The 20,255-nt window shown below is 38.3% G+C and overlaps 1 protein-coding gene across 8 annotated transcripts in view; it reads right to left on the bottom strand.

Moving 5' to 3' along the window:
- The window catches only part of LOC143672596 (protein WWC3-like), a 310,051-nt gene that overhangs the window by 157,045 nt on the left and 132,751 nt on the right, over nt 1-20,255 (bottom strand). For 7 of the 8 annotated variants that reach the window (XM_077147209.1, XM_077147211.1, XM_077147203.1 and 4 more), the window contains 2 exons: nt 16,941-17,092; nt 15,763-15,919 (listed from right to left, as the gene is read on the bottom strand). In XM_077147209.1, the coding sequence (XP_077003324.1) occupies nt 15,763-15,919; nt 16,941-17,092 (309 nt within the window). Of the gene's footprint in view, nt 1-15,762; nt 15,920-16,940; nt 17,093-17,791; nt 17,914-20,255 lie in introns of those variants that run through there. The other variant, XM_077147208.1, reaches the window with a different exon arrangement.

Genomic DNA, 20,255 nt, shown 5'->3' with positions numbered 1-20,255 from the left:
CTCTTCCTAAGACCTCTTTGTCACCTATTTTGCAATCATGCCCCTTCCACATCCCTGACCATCCAGCCAATTCATCAGCAACAGCCAAAGAGTAAGTGTGCAAATACACCTCTGGCTACTTCTCCCCCAAGCAAAAAGAACAACCAGTATACTGCTCAAAGTTCTGCCCATTGGGAGGATTTCCCCTTACCACTGTCCTTCATGTACATCCCAGAAATGGGTTATAGTGCTACAGCTGTCCACTTTCAGGTGGTACCTGCATGACATGCAGAAACGTGTAAACCAGGCCCAAGTTTTATTCCTCAGTTAATTCACTGTAATGAATTCCCAAAAGGCCATTACTCTGGTCTGGGAAGGAGAAGGTAGTGTAGCAAGAGTGCAGACCATGGGCATTTGGTCCACTTCTTCATGTAACTTACCTGTGCCTTCAGGACCTGCTCTGGCCCTATCTCATATATACCATTTACATTTTATGACAGAGCACTGCTGTGCTTGTCCAACATTATGGCTAGGTCAGTCAGACAACACCCAGCTCATGACAGGCAACTCAAGCCATGGTATCTTGTTGGCCCATGTTTAAGTGTTCAGTCTCTGCTAAGACCCAGTAGCAGGTCAAATGCTTTTATCAAAAGGAGAGAAGGTATCTGCAGCAGATGGTAACATTTTGCTCCCAAATCCTAAGGGTCTGCATTGTGATTCTACTATAGAGTTCTGTCAAAGGCTCCAGACAGCATTGTTATTTGCCACTGATTCTTGGATCTGCTGGATCACATGATGCAAGTGGCAGAGCAGTTTGAGTAGCAGCTTGGACCTGCCACAGAGCCTCCTCTTGTTTGGGACCCCACTGCAAATTAGCTGTTTTTCTGGTCACCTGATAAATGGGCCAGAGTAAAACACCCAAATGAAGAATATGTTATCACCAAAATTCAAAGAGACCAACTAGGTTGCTGTGCCTCTTTATTGGCCATAGGAGCAGTCAGATGCAGCAATTTATCCTTCACCTTAGAAGGGATATAATGACATGTCCCATACCACTAGAAATTTCTCTGAGGGAGAAGGCTCTTGTATTTTTGTTGGATTTATCTCCCATTCTATGAACCATGATGTCTTACCAATAAGTCTAGAATAATTGCAACTTCTTGCTCACTAGGTCCAAACAACATGATGTCATCAATATAATGAATCAGTGGGATGTCTTGTGGGAGGGAAAAATGATCAAGGTCTCTGCAGACATAGGGCTGGAGAGTTGATACACCCCTGAGGTAGAATAGTGAAGGTATATTGCTAGCCTTGCCAGTGGAAAGCAAACTGTTCCTGGTGGTCCTTACTAATAGCTATTGAGAAAGAAGTGTTTGCCAGATCAGTAGCTGCAAATCAGGTTCCAGGGGATGTACTGATTTGTTCAAGCAATGATACCGCAACTTAACACAGCAGCTGCAATTGGAGTCACCATTTGGTTAGTCTACAATAATCCACGGTCATTCTCCAACCCATCTATTTTCTCCACAGGCCAAGTAGAAGAGTTTAATGGGAATGTGGTAGGAATCACAATCCCTGCATCCTTCAAGTTCATAAAAGTAGCAGTAATCTTTGAAATCCCTCCAGAAATCTGGTATTGCTTTTGATTTGCTATTTTCCTAGGGAGGAACAGTTCTAGTTGCTTCCACTTGGCTTCTCCTACCATAATAGCCTTACTCCATGAGTCACAGAGCCATGTGGGAATTCTGCCACTTGCTGAGTATACTGATTTCAATTTTGCATTCTGGAACTAGGGGAATAGCTACTGGACCCACTGTGAGATGGACTTGAGCTAAAACTCCACCGATCACCTGACCTCCATAAACCCCTACTCTGCTTGATGGACCAGATGGATGTTAATGTCACTTCTGAACCTGTGAGTAATAGTTCCCCAAATACCAGATCATTTTCTATTCCCCAGTGCACAGTTACCCTGGTAAAAGGCTATAGGTCTCCTTGGGGAAGGTTTGGAGGAAGATTAATGGTACAAATTGGTGGCAGTGTAACAGGATCCTCCCCCAAAGGGAACTGGCCTCCCCCTCATTCAAGGGGCTTTGGGTCTGTAAACTATCTCAACTCTGGAAATTGATTAAGGGACTGTGACTCTCTGTTTTTGTAATTCATGTTAGATTTCTGTTCACTTGACCTAGAACTCTTTTGCTTACCCAGCTCAAACAAGAATTTAGTAGAACGCCCATCTTTTGTACTTCTAGGTACCCACTGATCTACTAGCCACCATCACTATCTCTGTGAGTTAGATTATTTTTGACTCCTGCTTTAAGTCTGCCATCCATTAAGATAGCCACATCCACCTTGTCTGTGGTGATTAAGTGCTGTCACCTGGCTTCTTTGAACTCAGGATCTGATCATTCCCATTGTGTTTAAAGATTCCAGCTCAGTAACAGCAGTTCCCTCAGTAACACCTGGCCTACAAATAAGGGGAATACAGAGCTGTTCAGTGATGAAAGAGCCAGTTTCATAAATTTATTTGTCCCAGTTCTGGTAAAAGGTGCATTGTTCAGACATTCTTGGGGTGTATGAGCAGTTTCTCCATGATAAATCCACTCTAACATTCCAATCTCTCTAAACCCCTCATCTACCTTATACCAGGGCAGTTTTAACAAACATTCCAAAAAGAGCTAATACCAATCTTTCTCAAGCTTTTCCAAAAAAAACTGAGGAAAAATGAACTCTACCTAACTCATTTTATGAAGCTAATACACATGTAAATACTAAAACCTCAGTACAGATGCTACAAGAAAGGAAAACTACAGATCAGTCTCCCTAAAAGACATAGATGCAAAAATTCTCAATAAAATGCAAGCAAATTGAATCCAACAACACATTAAAAGAATTACATACAATGACCAAGTGGGGTTTATACCAGGAATGCAAGGATGGTTTAGCCCAAGAAAATCAATTTATTTAATACAGTGCATTAACAAATCAAAAGGAAAAATCTTATGATCCTTTTAATTGATGATAAAAAAATCATCCAACAAAATTCAAGATCCTTTTCTGATAAAATACTCCAAGTGTTAGGAATCAAAGGTAATTACCACAATATGAGAAAGGAAATATATGTAAAACCAGTAGCTAGCATTGTACTCAATGGAAAGAGACTTAAGGGGAAAGAAAGCTTTACCCCTATGATGCAACAAGACAAGGATGCTGTGCTGGTTTGAAAGGATATATGTCCCCTAGAAAAGCATGCTTCAATCTAAATCCCATTTTGTAAAGGCTGAATAATACCTATTTAAATTGTATGCTTGAAACTGTAATCAGATCATCTCCCAGGATGATGTGATTTAATCAAGAGTGGTTGTTAAACTGGATTAGGTGATGACATGTCTCCACCCATTTGGGTGGGTCTTGATAAGTTCCTGGAGGCCTACAAAAGACAGAACATTTTGGAGAATAATTGTGATTCAGAGAGAGCCAGAGAAGAATGACATAAACACGAGATCCCACAAGCCAGTGACCTTTGGAGATGAAGAGGGAAAATGTCTCCTGGGGAGCTTCATGAAACAGGAAGCCAGGAGAGAAAGCTAACAGATGATGCCTTGCTTGACATGTGCCCTCCCAACCAAGAGAGAAACCCTGAACTTCACTGGCCTTCTTGAACTGAGATATCTTTCCTTGAATGCCTTTTATTGGACATTTCTATATACTTGTTTTGATTGGGACATTACCTTGGTCTTAGAACTGTAAACTAGCAACTCATTAAATTCCCCCTTTTAAAAGCCATTCCATTTCTGGTATATTACATTGGGACAGCTAGCAAATTTGATCTGATTTTGGAACCAGAGAGTGGGGTGCTGCTGCTGTGGCTTGCAAATACCAAACATGTTGGAACAGCTTTTTATATGGATAAGGGGAAAACTCTGGAACAGTTGTGAGGAGCTTGATAGAGAAGGCCTAGAGTGTTTTGAAGAGAATTTTGGTATAAATGTGGACTCTAAAGATACTTTTGATAAGACCTTAGATATAAATGAGGCATGTGTTATTACAGACTGGAAGGAATGCAATCCTTGTTTTAAAATGGCAGATAATCTGGCCAAGTGGCTTTGGCTGGAAGGCTGATTTTAAAAGCTATGAACTTGGATATTTAGCAGAAGAGATCTCCAAATTAAATGTCAAAAGTGTAGCCTGGTTTCTCCTCACAGCTTATAGTGAAATGTGACAGGAAAGAGATAAGCTGAAAACTGAACTCTTGAGTACAAAGAAACCAGAAATTGATGTCCATAAAAATTCTGGGCTTCCAGGAAGGGAAATCCCAGAGAACAGTACCCCACATGAGGATTTAGCCAAATGTGGAACCAGTCAGCCATTTCAGAGAAAGCCAGGCTTGGGCATGGAGTTATCCAGAATGGATTTGTGGAAACTCCTTATGTCTGATGGACCTGATACAATGCTACTGCACAGAAAGCCAATGAGAGTGGTGTGGGACCTGTATAAACAGAGCTGCTGCCAGTCTGGACTGGGAGGTTCAGAGAAGGGACACACTGGAAGAAAGATAACTTCAGAGGCAAAACCATGGAGGCTGAGGTCCAAAGTCAAGAAGCTTCAGGCCAGGAGAGCAGACCCAACAAGCACATGAAGAGGGTGAGTTTGCCCAGAAGGCAGAGGATGGGCCTTCCACCTTCTTGGAGTGGAAGAGTCATGCTGTCTCAGGTCTTGGAGAGGGTGAAGCACATTTCTCGGGGTTTGGGGAGAGCCTGGCTGCCACCACATGGAGGGGTTGAGCATGTGTCCCGGAGATGGCAGAGAATTTGAGCATCACTCCAATGCTTGGAGAGGGTGGGGCCAAGAAAAAGATTGTCACCTCAATGTTCCCCAAGGTTGTATGTGGAGAGGGGAAGGCCTCTTCCTAGGCCCTTGGAAAGGGGGGGACTGCCGCTTTCAAAAGCCCCAAAGATAAATGACTCTCAGACTTTGAAATCCAGTGGATTTTGCCCTGTGGGCTTTCAAAACTGTATGGGTCCAGTGACCACTGTGCTGTTTCCTCTGAATGGAAATGCATATATGTATTCCATGACTGTTCCTCCTTTGTATGTTGGCAGCAAATAACTTGCTATGAGTTTTCAAAGGTCCAAAAAGCCACAGGATAATTTTGGCTTAGAATAGACCATGTCTGTAACTAACTTTGATAGGAGTTTGCATGTTTCTTTGTATTTCCTGTATATTGCTACTGAAATGATATAAGGTTCACTGATATTGTTATGAAATTAATATATTTTGTATGTGGGTAAAACATATGTCTTTTTTTAGGGTCCAGAGGGTGGAATGTGCTGGTTTGAAAGGATGTATGTCCCCTAGAAAAACCATGTTTTAACCTAAATCCCATTTCATAAAAGCAGAATAATCTCTATTCAATACTGTATGTTTGAAACTGTAATCAGATCATCTCCCTGGATGATGTGATTTTGTCAAGAGTAGTTGTTAAACTAGGTTAGGTGATGACATGTCTCCAACCATTTGGGTGGGTCTTCATAAGTTTCTGGAGTCCTATAAAAGAGAGAATATTTTGGAGAATGAGTGTGATTCAGAGAGAGCCAGAGAACAATGACATAACCCATGAGAGCCCACAATCCAATGACATTTGGAGATGAAGAAGGAAAACACCTCCCAGGGAGCTTCATGAAACAGGAAGCCAGGAGAGAAAGCTAGCAGATAATGCCTTGTTCACCCTAGCCCTTCCAGCTGAGAGAGAAACTGTGAATGTGTTCACTATGTACCTTCTCAGATGAGAGAGAGACTCTGAACTTCATCAGTGTTCTTGAACTTTTCCCTGTATCCTTCCCTGGATGCCTTTGATTGGACATTTCTATAGACTATGGACATTTTCTCAGCCTTACAACTGTAAACTACCAACTTATTAAATTCCCCTGTTTAAAAGCCATTCTGTTTCTGGTATATTGCATTCTGGCAGCTAGCAAACTAGAACATATGCCCTCTGTCAGCACTATTATTCAACAATGTGGTAGAACTTTTAGCTACAGCAATCAGGCAGGACAAAGAAATAAAAAGCATCCAAATTGGAAAGGAAGAAGTAAAACTTTCATTATTTGCAGATGACAGGATACTATATTTGGAAAATGCTAAGAAATCTACAAGTTACTTCAGCTAATAGACAAATTCAGCAAGGTGGCAGGATATACAAGTGATGTGCAAAAGTCAGTAACGTTTCTATACACAAACAATGACCTCACCAAGGAGACAATTAAGGAAAAATTTCCACTCAAAATCACAACTGATAAAATCATGTACCTAGGAATAAATTTAACTAGGGATGTGAAGGACTTGTACACAGAAAACTACATAACATTGCTAAAAGAAATCAAAGAAGAGCTAAATAGGTTGAAAGACATTCTCTGCTCATGGGAAGTAAGGCTAAATATAATTAAGATGTCAATTCTACACAAATTAATCTACAGAGTCAATGCGGGAGCATCAAAATTCTAACAAACCTACTTTGAATACAGAGAAAAACTAGTTACCAAATTCATCTGGAAAGGAAAGAGACCCCCAAATAGCTAAAAGCATTCATAAAAAAAGAACGAAGTGGGAGGATTAACACTTTCTGACTTTAAAACTTATTATAAAGCCACAGTGGTCAAAATAGCATGGTACTGGTACAAAAATAGAAGTACTGACCAATGGAATTGAATCAAGAGTGCAGAAATAGAACACAAAATCAATAGTCAACTGAATTTTGACAAGGATCTCAAATTCACTGGACGGGGACAAAATAGTCTTTTCAAAAAATGGGCATGGGAGAAAGGATATCAATAGCCAAAATAAGGAAAGAGGACCCCTATCTTACACCCATACTAAAATTAACTAAATGTGGATCAAATACCTAAATATAGGAACAAGCTTCATAAAGCTTCTAGAAGACAATGTAGAAGGGAAACATCTTGAAGACCTAGTAATAGGAGGTAGCTTCCTATACTTTACACCCAAAGCACAAGCAACAAAAGAAAAAATAAACGAATGGGAATTCTTCAAAATCAAATGCTTCTGCCCCTCAAAAGACTTTTTCAAAAGGTAAAGAGGTAGCCAACTCAATGGGAGAAAATATTTGGAAATCACACATTAGACAAAGGTTTGATATCCTGTATACACGAAGAAAGCATACAACTTAACAACAAAAGAACAAACAACCCAATTGAAAAATGCACTGAAGATATGAATAGGCATTTTTGTGAAGAGCAAGTACAGATGCCTCAAAAGCACATGGAGCTCAGTTTCACTAGCTATAAAGGAAGTGCAGATCAAGACTACAATGAGATACCAATTTACATGAATAAGAATGGCTGCTATTAAACAAACAGGAAACTACAAATGTTGGAGAGGATGTGGAGAACTTGGGATGCTTACACACTACTGGTGATTAAGAATATTTGGCTGTTCCTTAAGAAACCAAGCATCAAGTTGCTCTTTGACCTAGGAACAGCACTGCTTACTATATACCGAGAAGAAATGAAAGGAGTGACACAGACATTTGCATATCAATGTTCACAGCAGTATTATCCACAATTACCAAATGATGGAAACAATCCATATGCCCATCAAAAGATGAGTGGATTAATAAAATGTGGTATATACATACAATGAATATTATGCAGCAGTAAGATGAAATGACATCCTGAAGTACATGTATAGAAGGATGAATCTCGAGGACATAAAGCTGAGTGAAATAAGCCAGACACAAAAGGAAAGAAATTATATGATTCCACTTTTATGACATTGGTAAAGGTAAAATCAGAGGCTTATAACACAGTATATAGTGGACTTAGAGATGCATAGAATTCTAGGGATGGGTGAATTGCTAATGAGGTTGAACTGATGTGTAAGGGAATAGATAGAAGTGAAGGCATTTCACTAGTGGGTCTATAAGTAACATTGAAGATGAACAAGATTGAAAGGGGTTGTGGGCAGGCCACAGTGGCTCAGTAGGCAAGAATGCTTGCCTGCCATGCCCAAGGACCTGGGTTCAATTCCCGGTGCCTGCCCGTGTAAAAAAAAAAAAGAAAGGGGTTGTATAGACATATCTTTCCCACTGATTCATCCTAGAAATATAAATAAGTTGTTGGAAGCACTACTTCAATGGTATGATTCATGAACAAAGAATGTTATGGGGGAAACTGCTATTGCATGCTATAGGCTATGTTTAGAAGGAAACCATCAGCACTACCCTAGCAACAGTAAAGGGAGAGGGATAAGACTGAAGAGGAGGTTCAGATTTCCTATTTGGGGAGGGTGTGTTTATTGGTTTTCTTTCTCTTGGGAAATTATCTCAAATAGGCAGGTGGACTGTGGACTTTGGGCATTATGCATGATGCCTGATGAATGCAGGTGCCTAAAGAATGCACTGGCTGAGAAGTAGATTGGAGAATGATGGTGTATGCATATAATCAAAAGCTGTGCTGCTACAAAAAGGCTGATGTCCTGAGGCATGCAATGATGTGAGTGAACATGTGGGACTTTTGACAAGGTAAAATAAGGCAGAACTGAAAACAGCTATTGTAAGGTCGCCTTCAGAAAATGCTTATAAGAAAACAGGGGCCTAGATTGTAAGCTCTTATAGCAGACACATTTAGTCCAGAATGGTAATTATTATTCCTGGATTTTGAAAGGCTGCTTTATGCTTCTATAATTTGACATTTAGAGATAAGAATGAAATCGATCATTTTGGATAAAGGTTATTCAGAACACAAGGGTAAGGAAGACATTGTCTATGTTTTAGAACTGCACCTACTCACTAAAGAAAGAAAGGATTACTTTGTTAGAACCGAAATTTTCTTAGCACATAATCTAACTCAATCTATGTGGAAAACTCAGTTGAACAACTGAAACACAGGAATTACAGAATAAGAATGAGGTACCTTAATCCTATATCACTTAATGTAATGCCTGGAAACATCCTACAGTACATTACGCAGATCAAAAGTATTGGCAAAATCCCTTGAGGAATGGGAGTAAAAATCTGAAATTTTTAAACCAAAATGTTTACACTTTACCATGAGGGAATCATCTGATTAAAACAAACAAACAACAATAACAACTACAAAAAAACTTCACAGGAGCAAACACAGTTTGTTTTCTTTGGCAGTGTCTGACTTTAGTAGAGTCATGTAAATCCTCACCTTGGTGTCTCTATTTTCATGTCAATTAATGCCACATACTCAGGAAATGCATTGGTGGAGCAGGTTAGAGATCCTGAGATCACCTCAAGCACATGGGAAAACGAAGAGGCCTCTAAAGCATCACAGATGGATGTATACTGGAGACCAGAGCATGCCACAGGAATTGCGACCCTTTCTATAAGGTAAGGAAAGGATTTTCTCCCTACTCACTCTAGTGGTTTGGCAATGGTCTAGAATAAGGAGGGGTGAGGGGGTTCTTTGCTCAGTGCAGGGTGCTACCCTGGCCTTGACCTCCATAGGGTTGCTCCTGAGTCATCCTTAGCTCTAGTTGTCTGGCCAAGCTAGACAGGACGGCCACCATCTTGGACAGTAAGTTTTGTGGGGAGCACATGGCCAGCTCTCCACCGTGGGAGGGGGAGTAGACTAGGCAGCCCAGCTAAAATCCATTGCTGCTCACTCTCAATGTGTCCTGCAAGGATCTGAAGCCTGACTTCACTCATGTGCTCTATGTCTCCTTCAAGTGAAGGTGCTCCATACACTGTATCAATTCAGAGGACCAGGAAGGGTCAAAGCTCTCCTCCATCCAAAACGCCCACTCTGGGCCACCATAAATGGTCATTTACTGCTATTCTGGATAGACACCAAAGGAATGCCCACTTACTCTGCAGACATACTGGCTTCATGCTCCAGACGAGAAGGTCTGCGATAGAATGATTATGCTACTCCAGATGAAGGGGGACTGTGGGGCCGGGAGCTGCCCCTCTCCTTCAGAAGACTTGTGACTTCATCTGGGAAGAGCTCTTCTATGTTGGTCTCCTTATCCACCTAGATATTGGTTCACTGTTTGCCATTATTTTTTCTATAACACAAGCCATTAATTAACAGAGTCACCAATTGCCTATCTTCTGTCCAGCTCCCCTTTGACAGCTGGCAGGGTTCTCATACTCAACGTGTCCAAAACATAATTTCTGTGACTCCACCCAAGTCTCTTATTCTCACAATCTCCAGTTTCCATTTGTTCATGCCAAATATTTCAGTCCTCCTAGACTTTCACATCCCACTGGGCTTGATAGTGACTATTCTGGCTCTATGTTCTAAATTAGGTTTCATCAACTCTTCATCTGTGGCACCATCATCTGCTCAGAATGGTGCAACAGCCTCCTCACTGCTCTCCTTGGGCCCATTCTTAGTTTCCCTTCAATCTGTTCTTGACACAGCACCTATGTAGGTCCTGGTTAAAATGAAGTGATGTCATTGCATCATTGGGCTCAAAACCAACCATGAGCTTTCCATCCCACTCCAGGAAAAAGATAGTATCCTGCATGTGCCCTATATACCATGGTCCCTGCCCTCCATCTGTCTTCAGCACCCAGAATGTCCCTGTTCACCTCATTAATGACTCAGGCCTCCTTTTGCCCCCTCATCCCTATACGACTCTCTGTTCGGTCCCCTAGAAGGCTCTTCACTCAAAATGTGACTTCTTCACAAGGTCTCCTAAGACAAATCTTAATAGAAATGCAAACCCCACTGACTACCAACCTTATTCTCCACTGGGCATTGACTATCCAAACCACTTATATTATATTGATTTATGTTGTCATGTTCTCTTCCTCTTCATGGTGGCAAGGTTTTCTTTTTGTTTTATTTATTGTTGCATATGTAATGCTTAGCACATGACAGGGGCTCACTAAATACTTGTTGAATAACTTATGAGAAACAGATATAGGCCTTTACTACAAATAAAGGGGAAGAAGAATTTCTCTTCTATCAATACACATATGCCAACACTAAGCAGAACCCTTGTATACCAAAAGAAAAAAAAATTTTTAAGTACATAAAAACAAAATGATATTGACTATAATACATAAACATGTAACAACATATTGGTTAAAATATGTGTATGGATTGGAGCCATGTAAATCAGGAAAAAACTGTTCTTACATGTAATCCACTCCTTTGAATGTGAAACCTTGTAAATAGGAACTTTTGATAAGGTCACTTTAGTTAAGTTGTGGCTCATCTATATCAGGATAGGTCTTAGTCCAATTACTGAAGACCTTATAGGGAAGAAAACAGAAAAAGAAACAGTCACAAGAAACCAGAAGCTGAGGGTCAAAAAAACCTGGAAGAGGATGGAGAGGACAGGAGAGGTCACCACATGCATGCCATGTGACAGAGGAGCCCAGGAATAAGGATCACTGGCAGCCAGCCCCAGAACACCAGGCTTCAGGCATAAAGCATCACCTTGATGATACATCAGATTTCTCCTAACCTCAAAACAATGGGGCAGTATTGTTTAAGCCACTTCAATGCATTTTATTTGTTTTAGAAGCCTGGAAACAGAAACAGCAAGTACTCAGGGATCTCAGGGGGAAATAAGAAAGCAGTTAATTATATAGAAGATGTGTATCATTTTGGAATTAAAAGGAGAAGAATGACATATGAAAGCTGAACCAGAATCGCAAGAAACTTAAGAGTGGTAAAGATGAAACTAAATCTGTGATATAGAACCATGTGTCAAAAGTCATGGTAAAGTATCCACATATGAACTCCACCTAATTCAGCTGAACAACCACTCTTGATTGAGCTACAGAATCCACAAGGCAGTGACCCAAAGAATGTTTATTGTCAGAAGATCAAACTGGTAGTGAAATGAAAAATGGCATAAGGCAGGTGGAGACAAAAGGCAATTTACCACACAGAAATCTCTGAGCATAAACCAATGTGAAATTCTTTAAAGATCTAATGAGCCATATGGATTCTCTCCTCAGAAAAGGTGCTCAAAGAATTTGGCAATATTGACAAATTAAGGACTCTAGCCTTAGGTTAAGATGGCTGGGAAAACATAATAATTGGATTCAATCTAAGAGTTCTTGATAGTGTAACAGATTAAAACTGTAAATCAGAACTTTAACTGGTTCCATTCAAAAAAATTAAGCAGCAGTTCTAAAAAAGAACCAATAATATTTTAATTTAAAGAATGTATAAATCATTCCCCATTTAGAAACCTAGTTTATTAGGGGTGCTTTATGATTTTTAGTGAGCAGTTAAATTCACAATTTCATATTTTCTTTTTAAAGCATAAAATTAGCACCAAAATTAATAATGAAAGTATTGTGATATAAGACAGGGCAGTGAAAGAGAAAGGATGGAAAAATGAATCCAAACTGAAAGCGGAAAGTTGAAGTGAATAAATAAAGAACATCCAGAAGATGTTCATTAATTACAAAAGGAAAAATATTAACTTGACTGTGAAGCAACCTAGCAAACACAATCTTAACTATGTGAATAGAGTTAATGTTAAGTAACAGGGTACATCAATATGTCTCCTGATATTCAGAAATTTCTATCACTTCTGGATGTATCCGGAAAAATGTAACCTCTAATCTAGTCATGAAGAAACATCACAGAATCCCAAATGAAGGAATTTTCTACTCAATAATAAGTATGTATTTGTCAAAAAAAGTAAAACAAAAAAAAATTACAATGACAGAAGAACTATCCCCTACTTACGAAGATAAAGGAACAAGGACCTAAACAGTAGCATATGATCCTTGAATGAATTCCGGACAAGATTTTTTTTTCTTTTTCCATAGAGGACATTGGTAGTGTAATCGGTATAATTAAGGTCTCTTAGATTAAAAAATAGTAATGAACCAATTTTAATTTCATGATTTTGGTTACTGTGCTCATAAAAGAATGTCATTTTTAAAAAATACATACATCAGCATATTTAGAGGTAAGAACACAGGATGTCTGCCACAAAATCTCAGAGTTCAGGGATAAAAAGAAAGCCATAGAAAGGAAGAACAACAAAGATAACTGTTTTAGTTTACTAGCTACCAGAATGCAATATACCAGAAATGGAATGGCTTTAAAAAAGGGGAATTTAATAAGTTGCAAGTTTTTAGTTCTAAAGCTGAGAAGATGTCCCAATTAAAGCAAGTCTACAGAAATGTCTTATCTAAGGCATCCGGAAAGATACCTTGATTCAGGAAGGCCGATGAAGCTCAGGGTTTCTCTCGCAAGCGGAAAGGCACATGGCAAACCCAATCAGGGTTTCTCTCTCATATGGAAAGGCACATGGTGAACACAGCATCATCTGCTAGCTTTCTCTCCTGGCTTCCTGTTTCATGAAGCTCCCTGGGAAGCATTTTCCTTCTTCATCTCCAAAGGCCTCTGGCTGGTGGACACGCTTCTTCTCATGGCTATATCATTGTCTGCTCTCTCAGAATTTCTCACATTCTACAAAATGTTTCCTCTTTTATAGGATTGTAATAAACTAATTTAGATCCACCCGAATGGTGACACAGCTCCACCTAATTCAGTTGAACAACCACTCTTGATTGAGTCACATCTCCAGGGAGATGATCTAATTACAGTTTATAATATTCGGTACTGAATAGGAATTAGAAGAAATGGCTGCCTTTACTAAATGGGATTTAAAGATTAAAACATGGCTTTTCTAGGGAACATACATCCTTTCAAACCAGCACAGTATTATTATTCTCTGCTATGCTTTGGGGAATCTGGGTGAAAGATTTTGGGAATTCTATGTACTATTTTAACAAATTTTCTCTGAAACTGAAATCATTTCAAAAGTTAAATGTCAAAAAAAAGACTAGGAGAAAGGAATGAATTTTTTTATATGATAAGTATAAATGTAGGGAGAGAAACAAACAGCAAGTTCCAATTATACTACCACCATGGTGATAACAGATGTATGTAGAAACTCTATTGATGCTTAAAATCATTGGGTGGAAGATTATTGGGATGCAAAACATATAGAAATAGTTGGTAATCATGATGAAATGATTAAACTTATCAACATTGACAACATGTGCTTCCTGATATGAGGTACTTTCAAACAGTACCTAATTTGTACATTTACCCAAAGTGTTTAACCTGACTCTACTTATTAGGAACAAATGAAGTGAGATTCTGACAAACCACTGGCTTGGAATCTTCAAAAATATCTATGTAAGATGCTCCTCCCCAAAAGACTGCAACTCTTCTTAAAATTAAAACTAAAGTGAGACATTAAATGGATATTGTCAGGAAAATGAAATGTGTGATCACTAATTGGTTTCTAAATATACATTAAACAAAACAACTATGAGAAAACAAATAAACAAACAGAACCTCCGAGTAAATATTCAAACTCTTTTCCCACCCCCAATGCACACACAAAAAGTAGTCTTGAGTCAAGAGTGAAATTTTGTATTTGGACTGTTATATTAGAGATTACTATCAAATTTCTTAAGTAAGAAACCTTTTTGTTGCTAAGTAGAAGAATGTGCTTGTTCTTAAGAAAACTGTGCTAAAAAATTTAGGAGGAACATGTTATGATCTGCAATAACTCTCCAAAGTTTCAGGAGGAAGAATGAAAAAGAGAAAAAACTTGTGCATTTGCAAGTACACACACAAAAAAGAGGATGCAAATGTGGTCAAGCATAAGTATTAAAAGTATTAACAATAGCGGTGATGGCTATTGTTGTATTATTCAACAACATAATGATGGGTGGTGGTGTATTATTCTAGCAAATTTACTGTAGGTTTGAAATGTTTAGAAATTAAAAGTTGGGGAGAGGGCAGGCCATGGTGGTTCAGTTTGATTCCCAGTGCCTGCCCATGTGAAAAAAAAAGTTGGGGAGAAAGGGAAACACCAAACAAGCCTTCCATAGCCACTCAATGTGGTTTGGGCTGATGCTTTTAAAAGTCTTAGAAAATATAATGAAAACAAATACTGGCAGCCTAATTAGATGCTAATTATTCATAGTTTGGCATTTAACCCACAGTTAAAGGGAATCTCGTAGGCCATTCAGAGTGTGGCTTCTACCTATCTTAATATTTGGGCTTCAGGGTGAGGTCAGGCAGCATGATGATAAAACGCTTTTAAAAGTTTAATGGCTTGGGAAACAAAGTTTCAATACAGTACTGAAATGGTGTTACCATTTGCTTCAAATATTTGTCATTGTGAACCCAAGAAGATTCATCACTGGAGACACCTTCATGAGCACAACTAAGATGAGGTGAACAGAGAGGAAAACTGATGTTCACTGTTCTAAACATCACAAAGTAATGTAAATAATTTGCATCCCAAACCTGTAAGAACCATGAAACATTGTAACCATTACTTGTCCCAAGGACTGGAATAGATCATCATAAAGTGGCTGATGAAGGGGTACAAAGTGACGTTTTGTCCATCTTTCAAAGCTAAGCACCTCCATTGTAGTTGCTGTGCCCATTTTAAGCATTTAGCATATATTAAGCAAGTCATTCATTTTTTCTAAGCTCTCAGTCAAATGCCATCTTATCTGTCATCCCTTAATTGAATAACACTGTTCGTTTTATACAACAACTTACCTACAACCACTGTCATTGAGTATGTTTGCAAGTATGTCGTATTTTTCTACTTCTTTCTACATACATGTCAGCTTCAGCTTCCTTTGGCTTACCTCAGCCATCAAATCCCTAATGTTTCACAATGAAGGATTTGTGGACACACACATTGTTCTTCAACACCAGTGCCAAGTATTGTATCATAAAATGTCAAGATTCATCATAAAATCTCTTGATGCTTTCTTCTTACCTTAAGAGATGGGGACCGAAGTTGCTTATGGTTGTGAGCATCAGTGAGGCCAACAAACATGTGTCCATGGATGGATTCAACACCAAAACAATAGGACTCAACATATCGGGGGCTGGTCTGGGTGCAGTTGCTACATTCATTATCTGCTTGCCAAGTCCTACAGGTGGGATTATTTTAAAAATTCAAAAAACATTAATTGAAAGGATAGTTCATCTTATCATTTCACTCAGAGCTTCATAGTAGGGATATACCAAAGAATATTAATTTGTTTCTATTCATAGAAGATAGCTGCTTTTCTCATAAAATAAAAGGACATTGAGGTTTTCTAGGGAAGACAGTAGAGAAGTTTGTGGATTAAAAGGATACATCTTTCTTTATCAATCAACTTTGCTGAAATTGCCAGAATCCTGGAAATGCCTCCTTCCTACTCCTCCACCAAATGTTCACCGCATCCAGCCATTCCTGCACAAAACATGCCCTATACCTTTCTAAAATAATCCCCCTCCAAAAGAAATTCATGTAAGAATTATTAGGAAGAAGCAGGAAGCTTCAAAAATATAACACTCTGCAAGGAAGAGAGTGAAAATAAAGTAACATGAAAGTGAACATTAGCCATGCTTATTCATCAGAATCATTCACCCACATCACATAGCTCCATCCTGAGTTAATGATTCATGAATAGGCTGCTTACTTTAAGGTAAAATTTAGGAGGATCCTATTTTATTCACTCGACAAAAGACAGCTACTAACTATTGCCATGCTTTATGAGAAATTCTGGGACAGAAGGAAAATTTGAAAAATAAATTTTGAGAGTTTTGGGAAAGAGTTTGAAATACTACCCTCATCTAAATCAGGATTATTTTTTTCCCCAAAGAATCCCAACTTCTGAGTAATGGTATGAAAGTATTACCCAGCATATACTACAGACACTGGGAGAAGTCACCATGTTTTCTAGGAAAGCATTTTGTCTTTTAGGAAAAAACAAAATTTCTCAGAATCAGACCCACATCTGATTAAGAATCTGGGCTCCATCTCCAATTTTGATGTGACCCCAAGAAAAAAGATTTCACTGAAAAACATATCCTCAGCCACTTAAAAAAAAAACTTTTTATCAAAGGGGCAATCATATATCTTGCTTTAGGTATAAGTATGCCAATAATTAGCAGACTGATATTTACCTCTTGGATTCAGACTCTGTATGGTCTTCTTTCTGCTCCAGCTCAACGATATCTTCTTCAGTATGCTCCAACATCACCTTCTCCTTTATCAACTCTTGCTCCACTACCTGCAGCTGAGCTGTGGTTCTAGCCGACAGTAAAGTCACTGCCTTCTGGAGAAGAAAATGGAAATATCTGGGAATCAACTAAAACCAAACATATTGTAAAAAAAAAAAAAAAAGAAGAAGCTTATTGTAACAAAGTCGAAAACAGGTGCTATGCACACAACACAGTAAATATTACAATTCATACAGCTGATGGCCTTCTCCCTTATTTAGTAGTTACTGTTAATAACAAGGCAGTACGTTGACCTTTTCTTAGGCTCACATTAAAAATAACCAACAACAAAGCCCTCATAATAATGAACAGATCAGCATTTTAAAAATTATTATCATAGTTAATTGTGACATTAAAAAAGTGGCAGAAAAACACCCACAGGGGCTTTGAACAACCAAGAAGAACCAGCAGAAACATCTTTCTCAAAGTTCAGAAAACAGTTGAAGGAGTGCTATAAAACAGCAAACTGTCAAATGTCAAAGACAAAGAGAATACTGGAAGCAGCAAGAGAAAAGCAATCCATCACACACTAGGAAAGCTTGATAAGACCAAGTGTGGATTTCTCAGCTGAAACCATGGAGGCAAGAATGCAGTAGTATGATATATTTAAGATATTAAGAGAGAAAAATAGCTAATCCAGAATTCTATATCCCAAAAAGCTTTCCTTCAAAAATAAGGGAGAATTTAAAATATTTTCAGATTAAGAATCACTGGGATGGGTGGGCCACAGTGGCTTAGCAGGCAAGAATGCTTACCTGCCATGCCAGGGGACCCAGGTTCAATTCCCGGCACCTGCCCATGTTAAAAAAGAAAAAAGAAAAAAGAATCACTGAAACAATTTGTGACTAAGAGACCTGCTCCACAAGAAATACTAACAGGAACACTACAGGCAGACAGGAAAGGGCAGGAAAGAGAAGTCTAAAGAAAAGTGTAGAAATGAAGATTATCAGATGAGAAGGGTTAGAGAGTGAGAGAGAAAAACTAAGATATGACCTATAAAATCCAAAAGACATAATCGTAGAAGAAAGTACTGCCTTTACAGTAATAACAATAAATGTTAATGGATTAAATTCCCCAATCAAAAGATACGGACTGGAAAAATGGATTAAAAAATAGGACCCATCTATATGCTGCCTATAAGAAACTCACTTTAAATCCATTAAAAAACAGGTTAAAAGTGAAAGGTTGGGAAAAGATATTTCATGAAAACTACAACCAGAAAAGAGCAGAAGAAGGTATACTAACATCCAACAAATTACACTTCAAATGTAAAACAATTAAAAGAGACAAAGAAGGACACCATGTGTTAATAAAAGGGACAATTCAATAAGAAGAAATAACTGTCATAAATATGTATGCACTGAGCCAGAGTCCTCCAAAATACATGAAGTGAACACTGAAAAGAGAAATAGACACACCTACCATAATAGTTGGAGACTTCAATTCCCTGCTCTCATCAATGGATAGAACATCTAAATAGAGGATCAAGAAAGAAATGGAGAATCTGAATAATATAATGCATGAACTAGACTTAACAGACATTTATAGAACATTACACCCCACACAGCAAGACACACTGTTTTCTAAAATGCTCATCATTCTCAAGGATAGACCATATATGTTGGGGCACAAAGCAAGTCTCAATACATTGTAAAAGACTAAAATCATACAAAATGCTTTCTCAGATCATAAAAGAAAGAAGTTGGAAATCAATAACAGGCAGAGGGCCAGAAAGTTCACAAATATATGGATCTAAACAACACTCTTAAACAACCAGTGGGTCAAGGAAGAAATTACAAGAGAAATCAATTAATATCTTGAGGCAAATGAAAATGAAAACAACATATCAAAATTTATGGAATGCAGCAAAGAGGTAAGTTTATTGCCTGAAATGCCTATATAAAAAAGAAGAGCAAAAATCAAAGAATTAACTGTTCACTTGGAAGAACTAGAGAAAGAATAGCAAACTAACCCCAGAGCAAACAAAAGTAAAGGAATAATGAAGATTAGAGCAGAAATAATGAAATTGAGACCATGAAAATAATTGAGAAAATCAACAAAACAAAGAAGTTGTTCCTTTGAGAAAATCAATAAATGGATCCTTGGCTAGGCTGACAAAAAAAAAAAAAAGAAATGGAGGATACAAATAAATAAATCAGAAATGGAAGGGGAGACATAATCTCCAACCCCACAGAAATAAGGGAGGTAATGAGAGGATACTATGAGCAACTATAGTATATGCCAGCATGGTGCTGGCATAAAGACAGATATACTGACCAATGCAATGGAACTAAGTTTTCAGAAATAGACCCTCTCATCTATGGAGAACTGATCTTTGACAAGGTGGCCAGCCAATCCACGTGGAACAAAGCAGCCTCTTCAATAAATGGTGCTTAGAGAACTGTATGTCCGTATCCTAAATAAAGAAAGAGAATGCTTAACTCAAAATGGGTCAAAGATTTAAATGTTAGAGAAAAGACCATAAAACATTTAGAAGAAAATATAAGTAAATATCTTATTGATCTTAAGATAGGAGGTAGTTTCCTAGACCTTAGACCCAAAGCACAAGCAATGAAAGAAGAAATAGATAAATGGGATCTCCACAAAATGGAATACTTTTCATCATCACAGGATCTTGTCTGTAAAGGCAACCTATGCAATGGGAGCCAAAATCAGGAAAACACATTTCAGATAGGATTTAATATCCAGGTTATAAAAACAGATCCTATAACTCAACAACAAAAAGACAACCCAATTTAAAAATAAGCAAAAAACACAGACACCTTTCTGAAGAGAAAATACAAATAGTTTAAGAACATAAGAAAATGGGGTCATGAGTAGTTCAAAGGTAGAATTCTTGCCTGCCAGGCAAGGAGACCCAGGTTACTAGCCTGGGCACCTCCCAAAAAAGTAAAAAATTGAAAAAACTCAACAAATGGTACAACAGTAATGGGATACTCATATGGAAAAAGAATGAAATGTTACCCCCACCATACATCATGCAGAAAAAAGAAAAGATGCTCAATTTTATTTGTGATTATGGAAATCCAGAATGAGGTATCGTCTGTTCTAGTTTGTTAGCTGCCAGAATGCAAGATAAAAGCAATGGAATAACTCTTAGAAAGGGGAATTACTCAGTTTCATGTTTACAGTTCTAAGGCCATGAAAATGTCCAAACTAAAGCAAGACTATAGAAATATCCAATCTAAGGCATCCAGG

This window comes from Tamandua tetradactyla, chromosome Y, assembly GCF_023851605.1.
Source record: "Tamandua tetradactyla isolate mTamTet1 chromosome Y, mTamTet1.pri, whole genome shotgun sequence".
NCBI lineage: Eukaryota > Metazoa > Chordata > Mammalia > Pilosa > Myrmecophagidae > Tamandua > Tamandua tetradactyla.
This window is presented reverse-complemented; position numbering and strand designations above follow the sequence as displayed.